At 42.5% G+C, this 13988-nt stretch overlaps 1 protein-coding gene across 1 annotated transcript in view; it reads right to left on the reverse strand.

The window, feature by feature from the left end:
• The window catches only part of LOC122549768 (aryl hydrocarbon receptor-like), a 191888-nt gene that overhangs the window by 7404 nt on the left and 170496 nt on the right, over window positions 1–13988 (reverse strand). Inside the window, exon 10 of the mRNA XM_043689763.2 lies at window positions 11674–13585. Coding sequence (XP_043545698.1) covers window positions 11674–13585 — 1912 coding nt within the window. The remainder of the gene's footprint in view (window positions 1–11673; window positions 13586–13988) is intronic.

Raw genomic sequence — 13988 nt, forward strand, 5'->3', positions numbered from 1 at the left:
GTCTGAGTTAATTTAAGCTCAGGTACTGCATCCATGAGTGAATAATTACACTCTTGTAGGTAGCAGAAATGCTAAATGTGGAATAATTTACAAATTGATATTAATGGCAATGTTATTTTCCATTATCAAATAGCAATTCTTAAAATATTCAATATGCAAATTGAATTGTGGTACAATTAGGGACTCTGCAACTCATTTGCTATCCCATTAAATTATAAACATTGCTTATATGGATTCTTTCACATAACACCTTAACTTTTACATCTTTCTACTTTACATCTCATAATAACAAAAAATTAAAATGCATTAGTTGTACATAAATACCTGGTAGACAGTGTGTAGTGAGAAAGCCTGAGATTTAGCTGCATTGAGGGGCAGCCCTGAAGTCAGAGTGGTGTGGTCTGCCATGACAATGAAGAGGGGATCTATGGTTTGGCAGATCCACGGAAGCAAATTTGGGTTTGGCCTACAAATGGATTTCTCGTGTCAGTCAACAGTAAAGGCAAGGTAGGACTCAGGCTTCAACAGCAGGGAAAAAGGATAGAGTATGTCCCAGTTCTTCCAATACTAAGAACTTACTTAGTCAGCAATGAACCCAAAATATATCTGATGGCACTAAGAACCGGTTTGCTTCAGACTTGTTGAAAATTAAATTCATGATGAATTCTAATTAGATGAGACTAAAATGAATAGAATCCATCACCTGAAGTTAAGCATGGGTTTCAAGATGCTCATCCTCCAGGCCCATTAAAGAGATGTGCATTCAAAAATTGTGCTTTTGCTAATTATAATGATCTGGGCCTGGAGACCTGCACTAAATACACTGCTGAGAGATAGTGTGTCTGAGGTTCAGGTGAAGGTCACATCATTTAAAGCTAGCTTGCACTATTTCAAGGCAAGGTAGCTTCTGGTGTAGCAGGCCTGGAAGTGGTAACAAAGGAGGAGAAGACCAGAACGAAAACACTGACAAAAAAAGGCAAAACAAGCTATAGAACACAGCCCAATGTTCTCTAATCTGTACAGGGGGTCTCATGCAAGAAGAGAGAAAGGTCCTTTATCCTCAGGGGGAAAGGAAGCAAGATGCCCACTAGGTATATCCTGGGAAGGCAGTAGCTTTTATCAGCAATAAAGCCTGGCCGATGGTGCTTTTAAAAACTCATTGAACATACGGAACCAGCCAAGGTCAATGAACGCCTCTTCACATGCTATATCCTATCAACCACACTGGAATCTCACACTGCATTTACCATTGCCTCTTCAATCCTCTAAAAACAAATTCCACCAACTACAAAATACTCCTCACATTCATAGCTTCAACCCACCCTCATAAACCTAGCACTACCTTCAAGCTGCAGTCAGGTCTCATAGCTGGCAGTCTCCAATGTGGCAATCTTATGAGTTAACCATTTTGCAGCATAATCACTGACACGGTTCCCCTGTCTTTCAAGAAAAAAATCACCTCACACCTAGTCATTGTAGCTAGCTGAGAGGACAGGCTGCACATGCACACAATTCTATTGAGGAGACGGTGCTGGCCATCAGTGGAACAGCACTTACTGAGGCAGTATCCTGTGGCAGGGTGGAAACCATAAAGAATCACGGCATATTGCTGCCTAACTCACCTTCTCAAATTCTACTTCATTCTCATGCTGCTATCCATTATGGTTTACATTCAGGAGATAGGATATCTATACACTTCTTGCTTTCTTCCAGTTCTTGATTTCAACCTTGACCTTTGTGCTTTAAAACTTTCAGACATCCAACACTGATACCTTGCCAAGCAATGGTGTGGGAGGTTGAAGTCAAGAGAAAGAAAAGATCAATGCAAAAGAACCCTAACACTTGATCTCAAACTCTCAGCAACTGGTCACATACAGACAAACACTTCCCCATATATTATAAGATAGTTCAGAGGTGCCAGCCACATGTGGTAAGTGAGCTGTAATGTAACCACAGGAAAGGGTACCTGTGTGTCAGCTTCCTCAGTGAGAGAGGTCAATAAATGTGTGTTGCTGCAGAGAACTTGGATGAGGATTTCAACAGGCTGTTACACAGGGTAAAAAAATGCCATTAGGCAGGCACAAAACAGGCTGTAATAAATTGGCTGCATACCACAATGATTAATGTCAAAGTCAAGGAACATAGAGGAGTCTATCTTCAATAGGCACAGGTCTTTGAGCACAGTTTGGAACAACCTTTTCCTGTATGCTACTAATGGTTGACTACTGGAATGCAACTGTGGACTTAGTCAACATGAAATATCAAATAGCAAAAATCACAGCTGTGATGGAAGGCATGCGATTTAAACATTTTACTAACATTTAGTTAGGAATTTTGAATTTTAAAATTAGTGGCATGTGGGTCTTCTGAGAGTTTGAAGGGATTTAAATATTTCTGTAGCCATGGTGATTTATTTTAAAACAGAAGTATTAGAGAGACATTTCCTGGAGATAAATGAGCTTTTGTTTACAAGCAAACAAACATTGGTCAAGATTAGACTAGATTAGATTACATTACAGTGTGGAAACAGGCCCTTCGGCCCAACAAGTCCACACCGACCGGCCGAAGCGCAACCCACCCATACCCCTACATTTACCCCTATACCTAACACTACGGGCAATTTAGCATGGCCAATTCACCTGACCTGCACATCTTTGGACTGTGGGAGGAAACCCACACAGACACGGGGAGAACGTGCAAACTCCACACAGTCAGTCGCTTGAGGCGGGAATTGAACCCGGGTCTCTGGCGCTGTGAGGCAACAGTGCTAACCACTGTGCCACCGTGCCGCCCACTAAATTTTATTGAATTCAAATTCCAACATCTGGATTCGAACCTGGGTCCCTGGAATATTATCTGGGTCTCTGAATTAATTGTCTACTGTTAATACCACTACACCATCACATATTAGGCGTTCATATAGAAAATTCACAAGTAGTTCTTTTGGTGTTGGGGAAACACCTATACCTTGTAAGAAAGCGTTACAGTATCAATTTGAACAGTTTTGTCGAAGTCTTTGCTGAGGCAGGATGTGAGAATCATTTCATCTTGAGAAAGGAAGGTAGTTTCAGAGGATTTAAAAAAGATTACCACAATGCAAAGAGTATATTTTAAAAGTTCCTGATCAGATGCTTTTGGTTAAAACTCTGAAAGGATTATTTGAAGCGAGGTCATGAAATCTCTGCTTGTTGTCATCTAGATTCAAACTATTACCACTGTGGCTACAGAAACCAGTGCTCGAAAATAACTTGTAGGGTACTGATCTCTCAATTTATATTTTGCTGTATGCACTCTGTTTATTCCACTGCACAACCCCTTTTAAACTTCTGCACAGCCAACCATTTAAACATCTTAAAATGAATGTTAGGTGTGCATACCTGTCGGACTACTTTGTGAAATAGAACGGACGTTAAAACTCTCTCAGCTTTCTAGGAATCTGCCCACCAAGGATTAATGGTGCATTGCTCCATGAGATGGCAATGATCTTGTAGAGACAAAACCTGCTGTCCGCCTTCAGGGTGACAGCATTATTCTCTCACTGCTATCGCTCCACAAGTGCTCTTGCCCCTGTACAGACTTCTGTCACCCACTGCAATGTGCTTTGCCCAAGGCAAAACTGTGCAGTCGCAAGCCGGACCTTCAAGAGCCAGATATGCACAACAGCATTGTCAAAGACCTTCTGTAATCTCCTTCATTCAGCAGCTTTTCAGCAATCATGGAAGCATTGAATAAGAGAATGAGGCTGAGCAAAAGAATCAGCCAGCCAGACAACAGGGGAAAGTATATGGGTGATTAGACCAGGATAACTCAAGTTCAGGATATTAGGATGTAGAAGTGATTTGGATGGAACGAAAAATGATACAGGCAAGAAATCACCTGTAGGACTGCTGCACAGGCCACTTAGTAGTAAGTGCACAATAGGATGGAGTATAAAGGAAAAATCAAATGTGCATGGGTAGCTTACATGAGTACATAGAATGTTTTCAGAACAATTTCTTAGAACCTCGTGCTCTAGAATCAACCAAAGAGAAGGCTGTATTAGAGCTGGTCTTAATGAAGAATTTTGTAGTGAAGGCATCCAAGAGGCAGATATGACTGAATTTTACATTTGATTTAAGGGAGAAGTTGTCTGACATGAGCATTTTAAACTTAAATTAGTGCAATTATGCAAACAAAACTGTGAACTGGCAAATGAGATTAAGGGATAGATCAATAGAGATGCAATCGCAGATATTTACGGGGACATTTTAGAATACACAGAATAATACATTCCAATGAGAAAGAAATATTCCAAACAGAGGACTCAGCAGCCATTTTTACTATACTAAAGATACAATCAAACTTAAAGAAAAGGCCGAGAATTGCACAAAAATTGATAGCAGGTCGGAAGAATAGATAGACTATAAACAGAGGCAAGGATGACTGAAAAATTAATAAGGAGGAAAAATTAAACCAGAAGAAAAAAAGCATAAACACAGACAGTAAGGTTTCTATAGATCTTTATCATTTGATAAAGTATTCATCATTTACAAAGCAAATCTGGAGAATTAATAATGGAAAATAAGAAGATGGTGGATGAATTGAATGGGTTGTTTTATATCAGTCTGGAGAAGTGGCATGAGAAAACTGCTGAAGCCACAGGCTGACGAGTCTCCATGACTCAATGGACTTTATCCTAGCATAGAGATGTACAGCATGGAAACAGACCCTTCAGTCCAACTTGTCCATGCCGACCAGATATCTCATATTAATAGAAATGGCGAATGAGATAGTTAATGTGTTTGAAATAATTTCCAGAATTCTTTACATTTGGTGATGGTTTCATTCGATTGGAAAATAGCAAGTTGAATTAATTTATTCAAAAGGTGGGAAGAAAGGCAGGAAATTTCAGGCCAGTTAGCCTGACATCTGTCAGAGGGCAGTTACTGGAAGGTATTACTAAAGCCATTACAGCAACCCGTTCAGAAAATTTCAAGGTAATCAGGCAGAATTGTTATGGCTTCATAAAAGAAACCTCATGTTTAACCAACGTATTGAAGCTCTTTGAGGAAGCAATTCATATTTTGATAAAGAGAGGACACAAATGCAGAGAAAGCAATTTAGAGAAGGCTCATTAGTCAAATATGTGCAGTGCATGGGTTGCTTTACTTTGAAAAATTGGACAGGTTAGGCATATACCCATTGGGGAGTTAAGAGGAAAAGTGATTTGACTGAAACAAAGAAGATTATGAGGGGTCTTCACTGGATGCACATGGAAGAGGTACCACCTCTAGTAGAAGAATCCTGTATAGGGTCAGAGTTTCTAACTCATGGTGTCCTATTTACAACAGATGGAAGGATAAATACTTTCCCCAGAGGCTTATGAGTTTTTACAACACTCTTCCACAAAAGGTGATGTAAGCAGAACCTTTGAGCATTTTTAATGCAGACAGATCCAGGAAGGGGTAAAGGATTTTTGGGGGGTAGGTAGCAATATGGAGTAACCATATCAGACCTTTCTTGTCCCTGCTATAGGCAGGATGTTGTGAAACCTGAGGGAGTTCAGAAAAGATTTACAAGGATTAGATTAGATTAGATTAGATTACTTACAGTGTGGAAACAGGCCCTTCGGCCCAACAAGTCCACACCACCCCGCCGAAGTGCAACCCACCCATACCCCTACATTTACCCCTTACCTAACACTACGGGCAATTTAGCATGGCCAATTCACCTGACCTGCCCATCTTTGGGCTGTGGGAGGAAACCGGAGCACCTGGAGGAAACCCACGCAGACACAGGGAGAACATGCAAACTCCACACAGTCAGTCGCCTGAGGTGGGAATTGAACCCGGGTCTCTGGCGCTGTGAGGCAGCAGTGCTAAGCACTGTGCCACCATGCCGCCCACGAATGTTGCCAAGGTTGGAGGATTTGACCTATAGGGAGAGGTTAAATAGACTGGGGCGTTGGAGGCTGAGGGATGACCTTACAGAAGTTGATAAGATCATGAGTGGCATAGATGGGATAAATAGACAAATCTTTTCCCTGGGGTGGGGGAGTCCAAAACTTGAGGGCATAGGTTTAAGGTGAGAGGGGCAAGATTTAAAAGTGATCAAGTGGCAACTTTTTCCAGACAGAGGGTGGTGCGTGGACAGAATCAGCTGCCAGAGGAAGTGGTGGAGGCTAGTACAATTGCAATATTTAAAAGGCATCTGGATGGGATGAATAGGAAGGATTTAGAGGGATATGGGCCAAATGGGACTATATTTATTTAGGATATCTGGTCGGCATGGATGAGTTGGACCAAAAGATCTTAAACTTTAAAAGATATAAAAGCTTACTTCAAGAGTTCAGTGTTCTTCACCTTTTTTTGGCAACAGCTGGAGTGAGAGGAGTGACAGCGAGGACCAGAGGCCCAACTGCAAGGTAACATTTTAAAAGATATAAAGGTATCCTTTGTGTATAGGCGGAGGGCACACTCAGCAGGAGTGGACACGGGACTGCTGGGTAAGTGAGACTTTATATTTGGGTGGTTGTTTTACATGAAACACTACTCGGGCAGTCTCCCCCACCTGTCGTTGTCCTCTAACCAAAATAAAGGTCCTGTGCACCAATTGGTAAGGTGACTGGTTTCTTTATTTTCTTTTAGTTTTTCCATAGTCTCATTGGGAATTTAGAATAGTTGGAATGGAGGTTAGGGCAGTTGAATGCTCCTCCTGCAGAATACAGGAGGTAAGGGTCACCAGTAATGTCCCTGTGACTGCATCTGTGGGAAGTGCACCGAATTCCAGCTCCTTGAAAACTCCGTTAGGAACCGTAGCTAGAGCTGGATGAACTTCGGATCATTCAGGAGGTGGAGGGGATTATTGAGGGGAGGTAGTCACACCTCAGGTAAAAGAAGAAGGTAGATGGGTTACCGTCAGGGGACGGAAAGGGAACCAGCAGGCAGTGCAGGGATCCCCAGTGGCCGTTCCCCTCAACAAGTATACCGTTTTGGATACTGTTGGGGGAGGGTGGGGAGAAGATGACTTACCAGGGATAAACAATGGGGCACAGGTCTCTGGCACACAGTCTGTCCCTGTTGCTCAGAAGAGAAGGGGGAAGAGGAGCAGAGCATTAGTCACTGGGGACTCCATAGTAAGGGTGACAGATAGGAGGTTCTGTGGGAACGAGAGAGAAGCACAGTTGATGTGTTGCCTCGCAGGTGCCAGGGTTCGTGATGTCTCTGATCATGCTTTTGGGATCCTTGAGAGGGAGGGAGAACAGCCCCAACTTGTGGTCCACATAGGCACCAACGATATAGGTAGGAAGAGAGATGGGGATTTAAAGCAGAAATTCAGGGAGCTAGGGTGGAAGCTTAAGAGCTGGTTTGTTGTCCATGCCACATGCTAGCGAAGCAAGGAATAGGGAGAGAGAGGAGTTGAACACGTGGCTACAGGGATGGTGCAGGAGGGAGGGTTTTGGATTTCTGTGTAATTGGGGCTCTTTCTGGGGCAGGTGGGACCTCTACAAACAGGATGGTCTTCACCTGAACCAGAGGGGGTTCAATATTCTGGGGGGTCACGTACTAATTCTCTTCGGGTAGGTTTAACCTAATTCAGCATGGGGATGAGAACCTGAATTGTAGTTTGAGTATATGGGAGGATGAGAGTAGTGAAGGCAGAACTAAGGCTTCAACATGGCAAGAAGTTGGTTTGAAGTGTGTCAACATCAATGCCAGGAGCATCTGGAATAAGGTGGGTGAACTTGCAGCATAGGTTGGTAGCCAGGATTTCAATGTTGTGGCCACTTCAGAGACATTGGGTAGAGCAGGGACAGCAATGGTTACTGCAGGTTCTGGAATTTAGATGTTTCAGTAAGAACAGAGAAAATGGTGAAGGGAGGGATGGTGTGGCAATAGTGGTCAAGGACAGTGTTACGGTTGCAGAAAGGACGTCTGAGGACTCGTCTACTGAGGTAGTATGGGCTGAGATTAGAAACAGGAAAGGAGAGGTTACCCTGTTGAGAGTTTTCTTTAGGCCTCCAAATAGTTCCAGAATGTAACGGAAAGGATAGCATAGATGATTCTCGATAGGAGTGAGATTGACAGGGTAGTTGTTATGGGAGACTTTAACTTTCCAAATATTGACTGGGAATACTACAGTTCAAGTACTTTAGATGGGTCAGTTTTTGTCCAATGTGTGCAGGAGGGTTTCCTGACACAGTAGGTAGTCAGGCCAACACGGGGCAAGGCCACATTAGATTTGCTGCTGGCTAATGAACCCGGCCAGGTGTTGGATTTGGAGGTAGATGAGCACTTTGGTGATAGTGACCACAATTCGGTTATGTTAGTGATGGAAAGGGATAGGTATATACCGTAGGGCAAGAGTTATAGCTGGGAGAAAGGCAATTACAATGTAATTAGGCAAGATTTAGGATTCATTGGATGGGGCTGGAAACTGTAGGGATGGGCACAATTGAAATGTGGAGCTTATTCAAGGTCCAGCAGGGAAGAAGTTGTTGAACATAGGAGCCGTGGTTTACTAAGGAAGTTGAATGTCTCTTCAAGGGGAAAAAGAAGGTTTATGTTAGGATGAGATGTGATGGTTCAGGGGACTTGAGAGTTACAAGTTCGCCAGGAAAGACCTAAAGAGAGAGCTAAGAAGAGCCAGGAAGGGTCATGAGAAGTGATTGGCAGTTAGGATCGAGGAAAATCCTAAGGCTTTCTATAGGTATATCAGCAATAAAAGAATGACTACAATAAGATTAGGGCCAATCAAGCAAAGTAGTGGGAAGTTGTGTGTGGAGTCAGAGGAGATAGGGGAAGTACTAAATGAATACTTTTCATCAGTATTCACACTAGAAAAAGACAATGTGGTTGAAGAGAATACTGAGATACAGGCTACTATACTGGATGGGATTGAGGTGCATATGGAGGTGGTGTCAGCAATTCTGGAAAGAGTAAATATAGATAAGTCCCCTGGGCTGAATGGGATTTGTCCTCGGATTCTCTGGGAAGCCACGGAGGAGATTGCAGAGCCTTTGGGTTTGATCTTTATGTCATCGTTGTCTACAGGAATAGTGCCAGAAGACTGGAGGATAGCAAATATTGTTCCCTTGTTCAAGAAGGGGAGTGGAGACAACCATGGAAATTACAGATCTGTGAGCCTTACTTCAGTTGTTGGTAAAGTTTTGGAAAGGGTTGTAAGAGATAGGATTTATAATCATCTAGAGGGGAATAAATTGATTAGGGATAGTCAACAAGGTTTTGTGAAGGATTGGTTGTGCCTCACAAACCTTATTGAGTTCCTTGAGAAGGTGACCAAACAGGTGGATGAGGGTAAAGCGGTGATGTGGTGTACATGGATTTCAGTAAGGCAATTGATAAGGTTCCCCATAGTAGGCTATTACACAATATACAGAGGCATGGGATTGAAAGTGATTTAGCAGTTTGGATCAAAAATTGGCTAGCTGAAAGAAGACGGGGGTGGTGGTTGATGGGAAATATTCATCCTGGAGCTCAATTACTAGTGGAGTAACACAAGGATCTGTTTTGGGTCCACTGTTGTTTCTCATTTATATAAATGACCTGGATGAGGGCATAGAAGGATAGGTTAGTAAATTTGCGGATGACACTAAGGTCAATAGAGCTGTGGATAGTGGCGAAGTATGTTGTATGTTACAGAGAAACATAGATAAGCTGCAGAGCTGTGCTGAGAGGTGGCAAATGGAGCTCATTCACTTTGGAAGGAATAACAGGAGTGCAGAGTACTGGGCTAATGGTAAGATTCTTGGTAGTGTAAACGAGCAGAGATCTCAGTGTCAAGGTTCATACATCCTTGAAAGTTGCCAACCAAGTTGATAGGGTTGTTAAGAAGGCATATGGTGTGTTAGCTTTTATTGGTAGAGGGATTGAGTTTCAGAACCATAAGATCATGCTGCAGCTGTACAAAACTCTGGTGCAGCCACATTTGGAGTACTGGTCACCGCATTATAGAAAGGATGTGGAAGCTTCAGAAAGGGTTCAGAAGAGACTTACTAGGATGTTGTCTGGTATGAAGGAAGGTCTTACGAGGAAAAGCTGAGGGACTTGAGGCTGTTTTCATTAGAGAGAAGGTTGACAGGTGACTTAAATGAGGAATACAAAAGAATCAGAGGATTAGATAGGGTGGACAGTGAGAGCCTTTTTCCTTGGATGACGATGGCTAGCATGAGGGGACATAGCTTTAAATTGAGGGGTGACAGATATAGGTCAGATGTCAGAAGTAGTTTCTTTACTCAGAGTAGTAAGGGCGTGGAACGAACTGCCTACAACAGGACATTTAAATGGTCTTTGGATAGGCATATGGATGAGAATGGAATAGTGTAGGTTAGATGGGCTTTCGATTGGTTCCACAGGTTGGCGCAGCATCAAGGGCCTGTACTGCACTGTAATGTTCTATTTCCATGCTGTATATCTCTTATGACTCTGTGACTCTTAATTGCAAAACAATTTCAATTGTTGATTACACCTGCACAACAGGAGAGCTTGCCCATTTGACAATGTCACCTATGCTTTGAACGTGTCTTTGTCTGTGCAGACAGAACACAAAGTCTATTCTGCCTATATAAACAGCCACTATCGTCTTTGAGGTAGCAGTGGATAGTGATCTTGGTGGACTGTTCACACTTTGTTGTACTTACCCTGAAGCATTAAAAAGGCATGAAATCCAGGACCACACTTATCTTCACAGACAGTGGCAGTGCTGTTCCTGCCCTTCTGCAAGGCTGCAGATTGGTTAAAAGTTAGGTGAGTTCTGTGAGTATCTCCTTCATAAAGCTCAGGTGAAACATACTACCCCTAGTTTAGGTGGAAGATAGTAAAGTGCTTCTGGAAGCCTACAGACATTTCTTGTTGAGAGCACTTCTCTCCATTATTCTGTTAGCAACTTATTTTATTAGGGGGTCTACACAATGCTTTACATAGCTTTAAATCATGCTGGTGCTAGAGGGGTTGGAGGGGAAGGAGTCCCTAGCATTGCCGAATGCTTGTTCATCTAGGTGTTTTTAAATGGGGTCTCTAAATAGAAGTGATTTTGAAAATGTCATCAACGACAACAAATCAGCATTTGAGGGTGACTGAGGTCACAATCAGACTCCTCTGAATACTTCTGCAACACAAACTCTCAACCAGGATGACGTTCAGTGTCAACTGAGGTGTTAGTGAGGGAAATCTGTGTAGGTGCTGTTTTAGTACACAAATTACAGTCACAGCTCTAATTCCACTGCACTGAGAAAAAAAACAACTTTGAAACCATCGTTTCCCTCCCTTGGAGAATGTCATCTCATTAATTTTTTTAACAAGTTTATAAGGTACATATGTTGCTAAAAGGGATTGACAAAGTAGATGCAGTGTGGATGTTGAAAAAGAGGTCATGGTTTTAGGCTAAAGGCTGAGATGAGGAGAAACTACTTCTCTCGAAGAGTTGTGAATTTGTGTAATTTATCACCCGTGTGGTGGACACTGAGTAAATTTTAGGAGAAGATAGATTTTTAATTAGTAACCAGGTTGAAGGCTTACGGGGGGCAGGAAGGAAGTGGAGTTAAGGCCGAGATTAAATCAGCCATGGTTGTATTGAATGGTGAGGTAGCTTAAGGAGCTGAATTGCTTACTCCTGCTCTTACGTCTTATGTTAACCTTGCCAGAAATACCTACATCACATGAAAAGTATATTTACCTTGGTTAAAATAGGCTGTTGACCTGAGCTTGTAGCATTGAGTTGCACAGTATTCACACAGGACAAATCATTTTCTGTTAAACATGGGATCACTGACATGGCACCAGTATAACATGTTTCTGGTGTAATTAGGTCAATTAATGGGTTTACTGCAGTATAATCCGGTGTTTCTGAATGTTGCTCCACATAGTCCAAGTAGTCTTCTAAACCATTAACTGCAGCACCATCCTGTGTACGAAAGCCACCTACTGGCATTTCTACTTGAATGAAGTCAGATGGCTGACTTGCGACCTGCTGGTACAATAGAATGTCTCGCTGATAAGGTGAAGGGGTTGCATTAAGTTCAGATTTGTACTGGAGCCCTGATGCTGTGCTGTCTATACAAGAGAAACCACACTGCTTTTCCTGATCATTGGTTATTTTCCTATTCTCAGAGCTCCATTTTGTAAACAGTCCGTTAACTTTCATGTGTTTCATTTTCTGGCATAACTGCAACTGCTGTACCTGCTGCTGGTGTTGTGATGGAGGTTGCAGCTGCTGATAATGTTGCGATGGAGGTTGCAGCTGCTGATAATGTTGCGATGGAGGTTGCAGCAGCTGCTGTTGCTGTTGCAATGGACGTTGCAGCTGCTGGTGCTGTTGTTGCAATGGACGTTGCAGCTGCTGCTGGTGTTGTGATGGAGGTTGCAGCAGCTGCTGCTGGTATTGTGATTGAGGATGCAGCAGCTGCTGCTGGTGTTGTGATTGAGGCTGCAGCAGCTGCTGCTGGTGTTGTGATTGAGGTTGCAGCAGCTGCTGGTGCTGTTGCGATGGAGGTGGCAGCAGCTGCTGGTGCTGTTGCGATGGAGGTTGCAGCAGCTGCTGGTGTTGCATTGGAGGTTGCAGCAGCTGCTGCGGGTTTTGTGATGGAGGTTGCAGCAACTGCTGCTGGTGTTGTGATGGAGGTTGCAGCAGCTGCTGCTGGTGTTGTGATGGAGGTTGCAGCAGCTGCTGCTGGTGTTGTGATGGATGTTGCAGCAGCTGCTGCTGGTGTTGTGATGGAGGTTGCAGCAGCTGCTGCTGGTGTTGCATTGGACGTTGCAGCTGCTGCTGGTACTGTTGCGTCAAAGATTGCAGTGGCTGGTGGTACTGCTGTATTTGGGATTGCTGCTGTTGAGGACAAGGCTTTGCTGAGACTGGTTGCTGCTGAAGGTGTTCCATTGGAAGCTGTTGCTGTAGCATGCAACTTGAGCTTGAATGCAGTGGTTTCTGTTGCATGCAACTCGAATACATACAGTCTGACCGCTTTTTCAGTGATTCCTGGATATATGTTAGTATTTCATCATTCAGTGTAATATTATTTATATCTCCAGTCTCATCCCAATTAACCCTCAGGAATGTCTCGTCCTGCGATATGAGATCAAAGTCTTCCAGCCCAATATCAAGGTTTTTCATAGTGTTATAAAGCTCGCTGCCAATACTATTTACTAAAACATCTACATTTTCCTCAGGAGCAGGAAAAGACTTCTGTGGCTGAACACAGTTGGTAATTTCCATCTTCTCAATGCTGGTACCTTCACTAAATAGAATCTCTTCCCAATCACTAGGAAAGAAATCACTTAATTCTGTTTCTTCACTCTTATTAAAAAGGGTTCTTTCAAAGCTGAAGTTCTGAATTTGTGAAGGGGCAGATACATAGACTGATTTATCCTGGCTCAACACTGCCCCTAGAAGAGAATCTGGATCTAATGATTCTGGTCTTCTTGGTGTTCCTGCTATAGCTCTTGCAACATTTTCTTTGGTTTTATGAAATGCAGGATCCATTAATCCAAGGATTGAACAATTTCCTTCATATAGCAATGCCTCTCCAGTTGCAAAATTAAAAGGCAACTGCAAGGTTCGTTTTTGTAAATTTTCTTCCCCTTCTTCTTTCCTGAATAGGAACAGAAATCCACTTTTCGTCATAAACATGTATTGCACATCCAAAAGCTTACTTTGTTTTTTAATAGAATTGAGCCCTCAAAAGTGCTAGATTAAAAATATAATTTAAATCTTAAAAATATAGACTAATAGTTTTCAGAATTTCACAATTAAGAAATTAACTTTAAATTCTTAATGCTAATTAAAATAAAATCATCTCAATGGAGCAGAAAGGCGGAGGTTAAAAGTGTTGGGACAAAATAATTTAAAAGATAAATACTGCTTGACATGATATTCACTTTTTTGGTGCTTTGATTAAATGACTATTTTACCCAATGGGTCTGGTAAAGGGCTGCCTTGATGCATGGCATATATTCAGATATATCATCTTTATTTTTATGAATTCAGTTGTTTGG

Source organism: Chiloscyllium plagiosum, unplaced genomic scaffold, assembly GCF_037043375.1.
Source record: "Chiloscyllium plagiosum isolate Xiang-an unplaced genomic scaffold, Cpla_swu_hap1 HiC_scaffold_5, whole genome shotgun sequence".
Taxonomy (NCBI): Eukaryota; Metazoa; Chordata; class Chondrichthyes; order Orectolobiformes; family Hemiscylliidae; genus Chiloscyllium; species Chiloscyllium plagiosum.